The 16,588-nt window shown below is 47.9% G+C and overlaps 1 protein-coding gene across 1 annotated transcript; it reads right to left on the reverse strand.

The window, feature by feature from the left end:
- Positions 1 to 5,091: 5,091 nt before the first annotated feature.
- Positions 5,092 to 15,781, reverse strand: LOC142574015 (uncharacterized). The gene is made up of 6 exons (XM_075683210.1): positions 15,617 to 15,781; positions 12,560 to 12,699; positions 10,124 to 10,265; positions 8,759 to 8,920; positions 6,800 to 6,931; positions 5,092 to 6,349 (listed from the first exon to the last, which is right to left on the reverse strand). The coding sequence occupies exons 1-6, from the start codon at positions 15,731 to 15,733 to the stop codon at positions 6,131 to 6,133; spliced, it is 912 nt and encodes a 303-aa protein (XP_075539325.1). The 5' UTR covers positions 15,734 to 15,781; the 3' UTR covers positions 5,092 to 6,130.
- Positions 15,782 to 16,588: the final 807 nt, after the last annotated feature.

Here is a 16,588-nt window from a genome sequence, read left to right on the forward strand (position 1 = left end):
AAAATACGGTATTGAACGCTGCCGAGCGTCCTTCGAGTTACGTACTTACATCTCGCGGGCAAGCGAGCGCGTTGAGACGCTTGGCGCGTTTTCATAGGGCCTTACCAGCGCCTGGCCTCATTACCGAGGCGGCGACGACCGAGGCGCAGTGAGAACGCAGGCGAGAGCGTGCGTGGACGAGGAGCGCGCGCACAATGCAGACTTGCGTGAGCGACAGCGAGTAGGGTGACGTGGCGTCGCGGCGATGCACTCTCCCCTCACGCAACGCCTCACGCGCTACTGCGGCAGCTGGGGTTCGCTTTCGAGCGCTCTGCTCCGTCGAGGCGCGCTAGCGCCTGGCGTTCCGGCTCAATTGGTACGATTGCATTTAATGGGTTGGATGCGGCGAGAAAATATGTCATACTAAAGCCTAAGCATTCTTTGCCACCGGAAAGGCCATCGGTAGACGTGCATAAGCTAGGAAAGGCAAGTAAGCAACGCTAAGCAAAAGCGAATCCACAGCCGAGCCCGACGATGCTTGCGCTTCAGTAGGCAATTCTCAGAATTGCTGTAGTTCTTGTTTCGTCAAGAGGTTAGACAAAAAAAAAAAAAGAAGACTCGAAGTTGGTTAAGTTCCCACAGAATGCTAATCGCATTAAGATATATGCACTTGCACGTGCCGTAACATTTGGCCTTCCGGGAGCGTTGTCAAATACGCCGCATATTTTCTTCGTTCGTGCGCCGAGCCCACAGGCAGCGCTTTCCCAAAGGCGAACGAAAAAAAAAAAACGTGGTCAGACGAGCAAGACAACATGGCGGGCCTGGAGACGCTATACTCACTTTGGATGCTGTAGGAGCGCCCCACCTTCCGGCTATCGGCGGTGTCGACCACTTGCACCGGGGGTGCCTTCGCTACGGGCACGCGGGTCGAAGGACGCTGCGTGGAAGACATTGCGGTGTGACTTTGCACTCAGAGCTCACGATGGCTGCAAGCGGGACAAGTATTCTTCTTCTTGTTCTTCTTCTTCGTACAGGAATAAGGCTGACGCCGCGCGAACGTGTCGTTTGTTTTTATTTGATCTATTTGGCTCGTTTGCCCTGTGTTCACTTCACTACCCACTATGGAGGATTGGCAAAGAATCGGATGGAAGTAGAAGGCGATTAGCAACTGCATGAATATGGCATACACCTTAATCTGCATCTGCCTTGCTTGCTCAAATTTCTTCCCTTCGATACGGTAGCCCCTTGCTATTGACCATACGAATGAAAGGTCAAGGGGGTGTGGTGGATTAGGGGTTTTAGAGCGGCACTTTCTCTGCTGTGTTGGCAATGTTACAACTACTTGGGTCACAGGGTATGGGCCACAGTGCATGTGTCACTAGGGATGTGCACATGTGTATGTGTCCGAATTGACAAATTGGCTCACCAAGTATGCGCAATTGGGGGGGGGGGTAGTATTCGCACAGTTTCCAGATGCGTCATACATCTGGAAACTGTGCGAGAGAGAGCATCACTTGTTACAACGCCGCTTGTCTTCGAAGCTGTGCCAGCGGCTATATGCATGTGAGCTCGACTGTCTATTACTGTCCTGCCGCGCAACCGTTTCGAAAAATTTGCTTTCAGTGCCCAAAGCATGCCGCACTCAAGCGAGGAGAAGGCAAACATGGTCTTAGCCTTGGGAGCAGCACGGGGCGACAAGAGGAAAGCTGCCAAGGTGTACCGAAATTGGCAATGTGGGGAAAGACCTAGTGCGAACACAATTATGGGGTGTTACTTGACGCTGAAAGAAACAGGTAGCTTCAAGAAGACGCGGCACAGAAAGGGCACTATCAGTGAAGAGGCTGAAGGAGTCATTTTGGCTTTCATGACTCCAGACCTTCATTCCAGCGTGCGTGATGTGAGTGGTGAGGTCGGAATTTCAAAGTCTTCAGTGTCAAGAGCTCTTAGAGAGGCTGCAATGCATCCGTATCACCTCCAACTGCATCAAAAACTGCGAGAAAGAGACTTTCAATGGCGGTTTGATTTCTCAAATTGTATCCTTGTGAACAGCGACGAAATACCGGATTTTGTTGACAATGTGCTCTGGACAGATGAGGCAACCTTCTCCAGAAATTCTCAAGTCGACATCCATAATGCGCATTACTGGAGCGATACGAACGCGCATTGGGTGGCGCAGACCAAACACCAGTACCAATGGTCATTCAGTGTGTGGTGCGGTATCTTTGACGGAAGAATAATTGGCCCCATATTTTCTTGACCACATGCTCACTGCTCAGAGGTACGTGAACGACATCTTGGAAGGCCCAGTCGAATATTTTCGCTGTGATCTTCTTTTTGCGTTTTTAAAGCGAACTTGGTATCAGCACTACGGTGCACCAGCTCACAGCAGCAGCTTTGCCCGAGCCTGTCTTGACGAAGCCTTCAAACGCCAGTTGGTCGGGCGGCATGGACCAGTGGCATGGCCTGCAAGGTCACTGGAATTGACACCTCTTGACTTCTTCTTGTGGGGACATGTGAAAAACTGAGTGTACGGCAAAACACACGACTACACCAGAAGCGCTAAAGGCAGAGATTGCTGAGGCCTGCAGCGAGATACCGTCTTGCGTCATCAAAAAAGCTACATCGGACGTGCTGAAAAGGGGCCAATACTGCATTGTGGCAGAGGGCGACTTGTTTGAACACATTCTTTAGACAGACATCACAGCGAATAAATCTCTACAACCGTTATCTATGAAAAGAGCCATCTGTGTGAAACTTTTGTACGACGTGGAATAGGCACGTAAGTAATATGAAATTACAAATTCTCTGCCGTCAACAGGAAGCTAAAAAGCAACCTTCCGTGTCAGTTAACAATTCTTCCTTTTGTGACAACCAGCGTAATTCACAGGACGTTATCAAGCTTGTTATAATGCATGTTTACTTGTTGGGGTCTTGCTCCCAAATTCGAACTTATGAGCTTGTCATTTTTCCTCCGCATAGATTCTGCTAGCGTGAGAGTGCAATTATCGCGGCAGAGACGGGAGCCGCACTGTATTGTATTTCAACTGCCGCCCGAACCCACTGGCGTTTATCTCGGAACCAAGCACAATGCGAAGCTCTGTCGTGGGCAGCACGAAAGGCGCGAAGCGAGCGATGTTTTTTTACAAAGCACGGTTGAGAGCGCTGTAATCGTGGTGCATTCGGGCGCACAGAGCGCGCTGTCACGTGGTACTTTTTCAACTCCGCGGGCTTTCGTTTTCCCTGAATAAAAACGACCACGCTAAGTCTATCTCGTTGGAAGTGCCTAGATTGGACAACATTTGTGGAGCTCCAGAACTTTCCTATTGACGCCTGAATGTTTCAAGCTATATTTAATAAGCTAATTAATTTATCTCGGGCAATTACTCAAAAGAAGACGAGCAAGAAAATGCTACTGTAAGTTTAGATAAACGCTAACAACATCCACGGGATTTCTGTTCTGAAGAACGCATAGTTTTTTTTTTTTTCAACATCTTGGTCCAAGCTTGCTGGGACACCCTGTATAAACTCACCGCTAGCATACAGGAAACGTTTATTGTGGCGTTAGCCGTTGAATGAAGGAGGCGGGCCACGAATAAATGACTTGTATTTAGCACGAGAAGTACCTATCATTTATATGATGTGTTTTGAAATGCGTCCCGAGAGGAAAGCGCAGCTACCGAGGTTCCACGTACTCTCCTAGTCGATCTTTCTATAGATAGTTTTACAGAGGGCGCGACCATTTTGCGATCACAGCGCCGTCTGTCGTCCGGCGCCATGCTGGTATATGGGATCACGCTGGATGGTACACGGTGAACTGGCTGTTGGCTATGGGAGGCAAGCTTTTATCGTTTTCATGAGAGGTCTCAACAAGTTTTTTTGTGATTGTGAAACTTGAGAGTGTCGTTACTAAGCTCTGAGCTGCGATATAGTGCAATATCGAACGGCGACGCGCCGCAGCTCTGCCCACGCTCGAAATAGGAGGCGAGTCAAGCCTGCACATTGCCGATGCGTAACATACGCGCAACGAGTTATTATTGTATGTCTAGTCTTGAACTCTATTAAGGTATCACTCAGTTGCGAACAATCAGAGGCGTCATCGTGTGCCATGCGATGAGCTGCACCAGCGTACACCCAAATCCGGGTAACTTGCGAAACTGCCGAGAAAACACGTTTTGCTAGCATTCGTGCTGCTAAAATTTTCGCGGTACGATTTGCTAAGCATATAGCCAACGTGGCATCCGGGCATCAAGCTTTACGAAATAAACAACTGCGAAATAACTCGACCGGAAGGGCCATTAACGTGGATTGAACGACCTGATGACTGTGGCCGCGAATGCATGCCCCGATCAACCAGGACCACGTGACGAATTCACCGCTCTGCCGCCATGTGCACACGTGACGTGTGCACTTGACGAATCTTACATTCGACTGGCCGCTTTCGCGCGCTCGATTTATACCAGGAGGGTCAAAACCGAGCTGTCAGGAATACGCTCCAGAGTGCCGCATTCCAGCTAAGAGCACCCATAGGTGTGCTCGATCTCAGCTTCGAGGCGGGAGCGTGAGTGACATCCGACACGATTCCGACCGCGTGAAGCATCCAATTTCTCTGAACAACATAACGTTCGGCTCGGACAGACCTCCCGTGACGTCAATCTCGAGAGAATCACTCACCGTTGCAAACCGAGGACGAGGGCGATATAGGAATCGGTCAAATTTGCCACATGATTTAATACACGCTCGTGGAGTAGTAAGCTATACAGTGGGCAATTTTCAAACGATTGCCATTGGAATGAAAGAAGTACTATGCAAAAAAAAAAAAAAACGCGAAGTGCATCTCGGGTACGTGGTGTTGACGCCCTTAAAAATTCTGTTGCGAGATTCTAAGCCCAATGTTAACACATTTGCGATGAATCTTTGCAGAGAGGATGGACACCACAGCAACCGGTGGAGGTTTCTCGCAGTTTGACCGGTCTTCATGTAAATTTTTGCAGACTTGAGTGATTTCTTTGAACACACTATTATCACCTAAAATCTGTATTTAGAAATATTTGCGTTTGTTTAGGGGTTCTTTTCCAGCTGATGCAGTTTTCGAAGTGTGCTAAACGTTCGGAATATTTTTGCAAAAGTTTATCGTACTCACCGATGTATAGTACTCTTGGTTCTCTGTACTTTAGTGCCAACAGTGGCTCTGGCCCACTATTCTTCTCAATACCTCTTGCAGGATCTTGAAGTGCGAATTACTGCCTTTAGTACTAAAACCAGGACGTTAAATTTGACCCGAATTCGCTCTCAGTGGCAGCCAGAAACGACTGAAAATTCACGTTTTCTCTGTAGAGTTTTTATTGTGACCTTTTGAGGGTGCAAATGAAGTAAACTCGACTCGTGCAAAGCCGACTTGCAGCTGAGACAATGGCTCAGTTCGGCACCACCAGATAAAGAGCGATTGGGCCCACGGTCTTTGTCAGAACGACGAGTCTTGTTTGACATGATATCTCACATTCAGTGCGTTTACTGACGGCTGTCATAGTCTTCTGTAGCCAAACCAGATTATCGTTGAACGCAAGGCAAAAATAAGTCATCGATGTATAGTCAACATGAAGCATCGCACCCAACTCTTACATCGAGCAAAGAAAATTTGGCCGCAATGCGCTATGCGTTCAGTTGCTCACTGACTACGATAAGCTCTGCTCGGCTTACTGGCAAGACGTCAGACGTTCTTGATACGTGAATGACGGCGGTGAAACAGCCAGCGGTAAAGGAGCAGCATTATACCACTGTGCTCGCGCTGCAAGCTTCTTCCAGCGATAAAAGCAAGCACAAAAAAACAGATGATATGACGTAAAGCAAGCCACTATGACACATCGTTACTTAATTACCCAAAAATCGAGAAGTACACGTCACATTAAAACACCAAGTATAAAAACAACTCCAAGCAAACGAAATCACTCCAGCATTGTCGGCTAGACAAATGTGCTACAACAGTCAAAAAGTGTCACGTGCGTGAAGCACGCGGCATCGTCTCTATATATACCACGACCGATATGAGATTTGTCGCTTGCGATCAGTCTTGGAAGTCGTTTTGGACAGTAAAGTTGCGTGATGCAGTGTCGCTCCGGGCATCCCTGGTGGTCACCGCTCCCGCGCCGCGGCGTCACGGGCACGGCATGGGGCCGGCGCGCCTGACCCTGGCCGCGGCGCGGAAGAAGTAGTCGGTGCTTCGGTTGAAGCGATTGTTGCCCCTGATGTCGAACGTCGGGTTGTGGTCCACGTTGCGGCGATCGTCACACCGCCTGCTCCAGTCCTCGCAGTCGATATCGAACAATGCGAGGCCGACGTCGAGATCCCTGTTTTCGCGCATGATGAGGCATATCTGCGCAGAGAGAGAGAGAGAGAGAGAGAGAGAGAGAGAGAGAGAGAGAGAGAGAGAGAGAGAGAGAGAGAGAGAAGGAACGTGTACAACTTTGTTTGTACAGCACAGCAGGCGTAACCATGACTTCATTTCGGTGAGTGCTTTTTATTTCATTAGTGTCTACTGATTTTCCCCTTGATGTCCTCAAAGCACCAGAAATTTGCTGTAGAAGGAAGAAAGCGCTAGCAAATATAGCCGACTAATCAACGTTACTGCTCTTTGTAGCAGAGTGCCTTCCCCAGAAGGCCGTGGCGTCATGATCCTCAGACTAGCACGATTTTTTAAGCACTCTTCCTGAGAGAACCGTATACGTGCTATATACTATATATTTGATTGTACATGCCAACTATATAAGTGACGGGTGCCAGAACGAGAACATTGTCATGAGAAGTTGATAAGAAAATGTCGAACCTTTGTCGAAATAGTGGTGGACGATTCAAAGGTGGCTAGGAGGAAATCGCTGCCTTCTGGCCTGGATATCATGGTGAACTGCTTTCCGTCCATGCTTCGATTTACGTAGACGTTGAGTGGGTCCTGGCAGAACTGCAACAACGTAAACGAAACGAATCATACGGGATGAACGCGATGATGCTTGGCGCAAAGATTGAATACTGTAGGCTGCACTGCAGCGTGTGTGTGTTGAGGGGGGGGGGGAGGGGGGAGGGGGTCCAGCGTATTCTTCTGCGAATGTAAGACCGAACATACGAGAGAAAAAAAAGAACGCCAACGCTTTAGTCAGAGAAAAAGGGCATTACAATGTTTAATAACCTTGAGAAGTAAAAAATAAAGGGGCAATTCCTAACCACTCGGCGGAAATTACGCGGTAATTCTACAAAGAGTGTTGGAGGGTCAGGAAGCCTCGTCAGCGCATCATAAATAATTCGTTTTCGCTGCGCAGTCACCCCGAGGAGGGGTGCGTTGCGGGACTTCGATGGAAAATGCCCGGCGTTATATTCTAGAGTACGCGGTATAGGCATTGTATCTCTTCTGCGGAACCCTGTATTTTCGCAGCCCTAAATATTCTCCGAAACAGACGCGTCGCGTACATATTCGCGACTGCTGATATTGGTGGTTTCTCTACCTTGAGGAGAATATTATTTATTTTGCAAACAAAAGGAACTCTTCGGTCCCTCAAGTTTCTCAAGACTTTAAAATCCCGAGTTTTGCGACATCTATATAACGGGTTGCTAGATAAAACAGCTTTTCCAGAATGCTTGGCCTACTACACAGCATGGCCTTAATTCTTAGCGCATCATAAGACTGCCGAGCTTATAGAATAAAGTGTGGAACTATATGCCCCATTCATTACGTCGACGCATGCCTTGAAAGTGCCTCGAACAACGCAGAGCGAGCAGGCTCACGGGGCTCGAGCCGCTAACCACAAGCCGCCAGCAGAGGACGGGTTTAAAGGTGCCTTTGAATATATTTTGAGGTTGAGGGGCCGATAGGCGAAACGTTACACGTTTATTTAGAAACTACGCGCGAGTACATAAAAAATGGACGACGAGCAGTATCCGCTGCACTCTTCCACTGCTATCCACATTCTTTTAGGAACCTTAACTTCTTTTGCGGGAGGGAACGCCCGCCTTAATTCCAGAAGCGCTGGGCTTGAAATCTGATGGGAGCGTTAACTGACAAGCGGTAAACCAGAGACGTTTAAAGTATTGGCGAAAATAAAAAGAAAGAGAATGCAGGGAAGATATAGAACCGGGGGCCGTTACTGGCGTAGACAACATTACAATATTAAGATGGTGCTTTTAATGAACAGGAATAATATAAACTAGAGATAGACAACACAGTATAAACTGCAATAAGTCTAATAAAAGCTGATCACCTCAACCAAGCTATGTGACTGTCGCCGCACCGTTTTAAAGGGAATGCCTTTAGGAATCATCATCATCATTATCATCATCATCATCATCATCGTCGTCGTCGTCGTCGTCATCATCATCATCATCATCCACGAGGTCGCGGGATCGAATCCCGGCCACGGCGGCCGCATTTCGATGGGGGTGAAATGCGAAAACACCCGTGTACTTAGATTGAGGTGCCCGTTAAAGAACCCCAGGTGGTCTAAATTTCCGGAGTCCCCCACTACGGCGTGCCTCATAATCAGAAAGTGGTTTTGGCACGTAAAACCCCATAATTTATCTTTTAATAATAATAATAATAATAATAATAATAATAATAATAATAATAATAATAATAATAATAATAATAATAATTGTTTAGTCGAAGTCTAGCAGTGTCGAGTGGAGAAAGGTTCTAGAACAAGGGGTGGAGTTACGCCCCTTGAAACACTATGGAATCTCCTCGGGACGGCATGAGCTTGACTCTGCTATAAAGTGAGCACATGGTCGACCGACTCACGGCGGACATGGTGTTCGGAGGCTGCTGGTGGTCCACGCAGGGCGCGTACAGGTCCCGCGAGGACTTGATCATGTACAAGCGCGTGCACATTGTCACCGACACGGCCAACGACGGGTAGGCATTCCACTCCGTCTGGTTGCCGATCACCTCCATGGTCTTTTTCTGCGGCAATCGTGAGTGCGGCTGTGAAAATTGAAGCTGGGTGGTACAGGTCGAGTAGTTTCGTACTAACATCACTAGGGTAAAATTGCGGCACTGCAGTCGGTCGATTAAACGGGTAAACAACCGTGCGTTCAGACACCGCGTGGAAACTGTGGAAAGTACAGTATGGGTGCACTGTTCGATAACCGAATACGGCGTTGTTTAGAGTGCGCGCTGAATCTCCTGCATTGTTATGGGTGGTGCTTACCTCCTGATGTTAAGTGTTTAACGTTTACGAATTATTCATGTTATGGTAATTTTTTTACTCCATGAATAAATGACCAAACATGCAGGTAAATGACTCGCTAAAACCGTATGACTTTCCGATTGTACCATTTCGTAACTCGTTTGCGATATTCTGAACAATACCTTTTTCTGTGGCGATGTGAAAGCAGCAGAATACTAGCAATGAAAGTAAAATCAGGCTAATATTTGTCATAAAATTATATGCGACAGCAAATTATCCTTGCAGTCTAACACGAGAAGTAAGAATGACATTCCAAGACGGAAGAGCGATGCAAGCTTAGGCAAATAAATCCCCACGTACTGCCCATAATTCTTATCACGGAGAAAAAAAAAGTAAAAATACTGTGATGTCCATGCTGCATGAGCCACAACACAATCAGAGAGCGCGGAAACTAACACCAATCTTGCCCAAGTTATCGTAGTGTAAAGCCCTATATCGGTGCAAAGGTCGCCAACGCGAGGTCACGCAAGTGTCATTGAGACAACGATTACAGCTGAAGTAAGAGTTAATCGGGACGTGGCTTGCCCTGCGCGTGCTCAATAGCTATCATAATCAAAACAATGTTGCGTGGCATTTGTATTGTAATTTCACAGCGAGAAGTTACATTTACCGGCATATGGAAGGCAAGGTACAGGTTTCGTCGAAGCGAATAGTGTGCATAGTTAGATAGGCATCTTAAGTTAGCAGCGGAAAGCGAACGAGACGCATACCTAACGCGCCCAGAGCAATTGATACATTAATTTCTTTATAGCATGATTCGGTCGTACGTGACGGACATGTTTCCTCGTTGGGTAGGCATAGAAATGCTTACGCATTTGTTAAATCGCATGCTTTATAGTTGCTCAGTGGCTTCGGAAGTTTCACTGAAGGCTGCGCGCAGGGCATATATACACCACATGTACAGGCTTGGCGCTCACCATGCCCAGCATGTGGAACTCCTTCATGTCCGGCGGCACTTCGTAGGGCGCTGCTCCCGTGACCCAGCAGCCCGGGTAGCGGGCGGCGAACTCATCCCGCGATATGTGCGTCAGTGGTATCAGGCCGTCCACCATGAATGTGCTGCGGCGACGAAGGAGCAGGCGTTAGCGGGAAGCGATAAACACCGGGGAAGAATTACAGAAGGCACGCCGCAGGGATAACTGCCCGCGCTTTAAGCGACGGGCAAAAGACGCAGCATGAAATGCTCGTGCTATTTCTGCTGCGCATCCCTTCAGCTGACAGTTATCATGACTGCACGTACCTTCATCTCTCGAGTCGTTTGCAGCACTGCCGGAGTTACGAGGTGTAAACAGGCAATATCCTAGCGCTTCGGAATGTAGTTCCGGGCGTAACTGTCTCATTATTGGCAGGATTAAGACAGTTTTGTTTTATTGCGATGGCAATTATATGGACACCCAAGGCTCATTTCCGTCGTTGCCAACGTCGTGATGTTCCTTATAAAGTGCAAGTGCGATAACATCGTCACCGCGAGCCGTATTCAGTACGTGCGAGTGAAAGCGTACGAGGGTGATCCGACGATGAATGGCCCAATCTCGCGTGCTCGAGGGAAGAAAGCGATGTGGCAGCGCGCCGTCTTCCTCCATCGCGTGCAGGGCTCTGGAAGCGGGAGAGGGCGTTCAACTCCGCTGGCGGCTGCGTATGGCGCGGCCAGCGGGCACTACCTTGAAAGCGATCTGCGTCGGGCACAGCGCGCACCGACTGCTGGTAGCTTCGTGTGTGCTGTGTTCTCGCGGCTTAGTTCGCGTTGAAGCTAGAGACAGCACGAAGGTCAGTACGCTCGCTGCTGCTGCCGCGCTTCCTCCCTTCAGCGTATTGACATCGAGTGCGCGTGGTCATCGAGTGAGATGCGCTCATGTTTGCTTGTGCGCGTGTGACACCATACTTGTTAAGTTAGTCACTGCGACACGTTACAACGTAAGTGACATGTTAGATCATTTGCGCATGCAAGTCACATACCGTGAATTCAGCAGCTGCTGAGCAGCGGACGCGCCACTGATGAACATTTCTCGAGGGCCATTCGGCCTTGCTATTCCCTAATGAGTGAGACTCTGATAGGCGGCTGCTCAGTGCGCGCAGGCCACGGGAAAGCAAGTATAATGAGGCTATAAATACGCAGTCATTAATGATAACCTTTCTTAGAAATGTTTATTAACCGAGAATGTAAAGGTGACAACACACATTTCACAGATAACTTCGTGGCGTAGAGACTATAGTGGTGTCAGATATTACAAGGTGGTTTCGCGTATTCGGATCCTTTGGGTACCTGAGGGCTGTGGAAGAATGCCCAGGCTGATTGATTTGTTTATTTCAAAGTGTAATGTAATACAACTTCTATCGTCAAGCAATTAACTTGCCCCGAGCAGATTACTTCAAAATTTATGACGTCGTGCAAGGAGAGCTGGTGGGTGAACTTGAAGATATATCCTTGCCTGCTGTATTTCGTTTTCGCGTCCCTATCCAATATAAGACCGTAACCTACTCGGAGTGCCAAAAAGAAGTGTACTCTAACAATCTAGCCGAAATAATAAATATACTTTCAGTTTAGTTCCCAATTCATTATGCTAAACACCTTATGCCTGCCAAGGACAGTTGCCCTTGGTCGGGAAGTTGTCTTGGCTGCACGAGCAGCATGTAATCGCGAATGTTCGCTGTAGTTTCCACGCTGGAACCTGCCCATATATGCGTAACTTGTGAAGAACTATTGTACTTGGGTACGCGTTTAAGCTGAGAATCAAAATGTCCCATCTGTAGTTCTGAAAAAAAAAGTCTGCCACCTCTCAACGCAAGCGGAAGCTATACCATAACCATAAAGTTGCGACCACCACTCTCAATGTCAATGAGGAATGCGCTGTTATTGACAAGTGTAAGCAAAGCGGCGACAAATCAGCAAATACTTAAAAACCGTGGTACCGGACGACCTGTGCGGGAGCTACAGCGCTAGTAATGGTATCTCAGAATAACTAGTTGGGCGAGTTGGTGCATATTAGCAAACAGTTTTATAACTGCGCAAACAAACGACCACAGAAACAGAGCACACCAGGACAAGGGCAGTCCTTGTGTGCTCTCTCTCTGTGGTCGTTTGTTTGTGCAGTTATAAAACTGTTTGCTAGATAATGGTATGTTGGGGCGCTGCACGTGGTGACCAACAATGACCTAGAAAGCCTGCTTACTCGCGTCTGAACCTTTCGGGTGAGCATGTGTAATAAGTCTGCGCTACAGTGACTCTCCGCGCTGCTAAATTTCTCTGTTCATTTAGCAACAACCCCAGTGTCATAATATCTTCAGCATCGTATCGTTCCGTAAACGAAAGAGCCATATAGTAATGCTGCCCGCGCGGGGCTGTCAGCGCTGACCTCAACTCCTCGGCGACGTGCCTGAGGAAAGGCGCCATGTTCTGCGGCCACAGGCGGAAGCCCAAGACGATGAATCCTCGCTCGGGTGATGCGGACGTCGGGTAGTCTTCCTGCAGCCTCTGCTGCTCGGCCCTTAGCGACTATACGTTCACAAAGCAAGGAGAAGCGAGAAAATGAATGAATGAATGAATGAATGAATGAATTTCGGAAAGGACGGCTTGTGGCATAACTGGCGGAAAGAGAGATGAGTTAAGAAATGTGAAATGACGGGGGTATACAGCGGATCAGGCGAGAAAAAAATTAGTGTATAAGGCCGGCAGCCATCGATGACCGGTAGACTTCCACGTCCCACATGTATGCAGATGGCCTCTGAGAGACGCCCAGTAGTGCACGGCTATTAATTGTCGCATAAACTTGCAAGTTCTCGACGCACACCAATTCCAAACTAAAAATTTCAAAAAATTATACTTCTGTATTAGTCCTGGGGCCCTACAACGTAAAACTATTCCAATATGTTTCTATTCCAATTTCCTGACGTCAAATGTGCGTAACCACCGACGCAAGCACCGGGCGGTCACCCGCAGGGTTGTGTGAACAGACCAATCAAACGCTCTCCTCGTTCGTAGGAGGTGACCTTTGTTTGCTTGAAAAACGAATAACATTGCCTACACTGAGTGGCTTGTCGTATCTAATTGGCTGACAAGAGGCGAGGAGAATGTTCAAGTGGAGAGGGATTCACTGGGGCAGAGCCAGTGCATTGAAAATCGATAACCGGATGAAGAGGGCGGTGCCGGCGTCTGCGATTGGTCGGCTTTCCCTTACTTAGCTTGTGGTGGCTGGTCGAAAATCGCGGCGGTATGCCACGGAAGCTTAAGAATGACGCTAAAACTGACCCTCAGCAAATAAGAGTTGGCAGAATGAGGTAGTAAACGTGCCGAAAGTGCTTGAAAACGTCACACGGTCATGCAAGAAGTTTTATTATACGCAAATACACCCATGCTCTCCGGCAGGTGCGAGTAGCCAGCGTCTCAGCGATCGGCGGCAGCCATCTTTTATTCCTTTCGGAACGGGGCAGCCTGCGGCCATCCTGAAGAAAAATTCAGTTTTGTTCGGCATATTAATGCATCTTTATCGCGTACATGTCACTTTGACGCGGTGAGTTTGTGCGGTTTTGTGACGTCGCGTGATAGGCAGGTGAAGTAGGTGCAGCCCGAAAACTTTTTACCAATAGCCGAGCGCTATGGCCAAAAAGGGGTCGAATCAGAAATAACTGTTTTTCTTTTTCTGTCAAATCATGCATAATCAGTGTGTACACATCATATCAGATGGGGAGGTATTGCGGTTTTCGTGACGTCGCGTGACAGACAGGTGAAGTGGGGGGTGGTCGAAAAAAGTTTTTGACCAATGGCGGAGGGCTGACAGCAGAATTGGAATAGAAAAGTTTGGAATAGTTTCACGTTATAGCGCTCCTGTACAAACCACGCGGCCTTAAATCGCGGAGCGACCCCTCCCCTCGTCCCTCCCCCTCCGTATAAATTAGGGGCATGAACTGGCCATCTGTTTGAGAAAAGGCAGCAAACTATATATCTTGCATGGACATATCACGTAATAGCTGTTAGTCGCTCGTCGAAGCGCTTTATAGATGTCACTGTCAGATATCATGGATCGCATAACGCAAAACTATTCCAGTCTGTCATTATTCCAATTCCCTGATGTCAGATTTGCGTAGCCGCCAAAGCAAGGTCCAGGCGGTGACCTGCAGCCTTGTTTGAACCGCCCAATCAAATGCTCTCTTCATTTACAGATCACTTTTGTTTACTTTTAAAGCGCTCACCATTGACTACCTTGACAGTGTTTTTTTTTTCTTATATAATTGGTTGACGAGAGGCGAGGCGCCCACACAAGTGGAGAGGGGTCGTTGATGGGGCCGTTCTAGCCTAAGTGTGTAATCTGATGAGAAGGGTCGCGCCGGCGTCTGCGATTGGCCAGCTTCCCATTTTCTTTGCTTGCGGTACGTGGCTGGTCGAAAATCGCGATGGCGTACAGCGAAAGGTTAAAAATACCGCTGAAACGGATCCTCAGAGAACGAGAGTTGGCAGAGCTATGTCATACATGTGCAGAAAGGGCTGGTAGTTATACTGCCACAGAAAAATGTTTATTATACGCAAATAAATCCATTCGCCCGGGCAGCTCTGAGTAGCCAGTGCCAGAGCGATCGCTGGGTAGACATCCTCTATTCCTTTCGAACGGGGCAGCCTCCAGCTATCTCGAAAAGAAAAATCCTGTTTTTTTTTCGGCATATTAATGCATATTTAATGCATACACGTCCCTTTGATGCGTTGAGTTTTCGTGTTCTTGTGACGTCGCATGGCAGACAGGCGAAGTGTGTGCAGCCCGAAAACATCTTGACGAATCACGGAAGGCTAATGTTGAGAAAGGTGCAGAAACGGAAAGAAATGTCTATTTTTTGTTTGTTTGGTCTAATCATGCATAATCTGTGTGTACACGTAATATCAAAAGGGGAGTCATTGCGGTTTTTCGCAACGTCGCGTGACAGACAGGCGAAGCGAGGGAGGCCAAAAAACGTTTTGACCAATCGCAGAGGCCTGATTGTAGAAATGAATTTGGAACAGTTTGGAATGTAGCTTTATACGTTATAGCGCCCCATTGTGTCCATTGCGGCATTCATATTGTTGAAGATACACAAGACAACCTTCAGCAATAATTTTTAAAAGAAGTTATTAAGAGGACTGAGTACGTAGTACTTCTTTTCTTTATATGTGCCCTTGCGGTATTTAGCGCATACAGAAGACACAGCACACGAGCGTTTAATGCTAATTGCGATCTCATTATAACCCGTACGTAGTCGCTGCCGCACTCTTTGGTATAGCCGCTGTGCCCATCCTCCCCATTTTTCTCTCCCTCCTTCCCTCCCCCAATTTGTCCGCAAGCACACATAAACACGTGCATACAGCCACGCGCACTTTTCTTGCTTGAAGAGCGTCTGGTAAGTATACAATCGCGCCCGTGGCGCACAAGTGCAGACGAACGCCGCACCTTGAGCAAGTTGAAAACCACGTTCACCCGCCGGTGAGGGAGCTTGGCGTCCGGCCGGACTTCCAGGTCGAGCACGCCGTAATGGTACACGTGCCAAATTGTCCAGTACTCCTCCATTTTTTGCTGGCCCCGAACACTCCCGATGTCCTCCGACGCGCGCAAGCATTGCCTGTGATGCGAAAAATCAGGCGCGATCTAATAATCGGTAGTTACGATCAGCAAAGCATAGCGAATGCCTTACAGGTAGATTTTCAACTCGGCGAAAGAAAGGAAAAGCAGTAATTCAAGCTTTTTTTTTTTTTTGCGTGAGTTCCAATTCAGCGAAACGTAAGCACTTGCTAGACGTACATACAGTGGCAACGACTATCGGTTACTGGCGAACTAAAAGAAGTGAGACGCGGTGCAGAAGGCGCAAGCTGCGACAGGTGTTGCGATAAAAAAACGTTCGGCGTGCTGTTGTCGTCTGTAGCTCACCCGTTCATCGCTGCAGGGAGATTGTTGCTTCGTCGCTCTCTTTGAGAGAGAACGCTTGTGAGCAGACGTGTATATAGCCGCAGAGCCAGGTCAACTGTCGCATAATATTGAAACCTTGAACCTTTCTGTTTGCTTAGGTATTTGTGCGTAAATAAATAAATATATATATATATATATATGCGCCCTCGGCGGTACAGCGCCGAGCGAGCCTAGACAGAAGTATATACTCTTTATCACTCGCCAGGTATATCCCAGCTATAAGTGGAGAAAACTTCGCAAATGTTTTCCACTTATCTATACATGAAACGGTGCTGCGTATGTCAACTTTTTTCTTTTTCTACTTTGTGAATGCGGATATAAAATCTGCAGCTGCACTCTGGTGAAAATAGCCACTGTTAACCCTGTAAGTGTTTCACACACCTGTACATGTTATTCGGAACGTTGTTTCCCACGCCTCTACCTGGGAGCACGTTTAGTTATGGGGGGAAGAATGTCCCA

Source organism: Dermacentor variabilis, chromosome 3, assembly GCF_050947875.1.
Source record: "Dermacentor variabilis isolate Ectoservices chromosome 3, ASM5094787v1, whole genome shotgun sequence".
NCBI lineage: Eukaryota > Metazoa > Arthropoda > Arachnida > Ixodida > Ixodidae > Dermacentor > Dermacentor variabilis.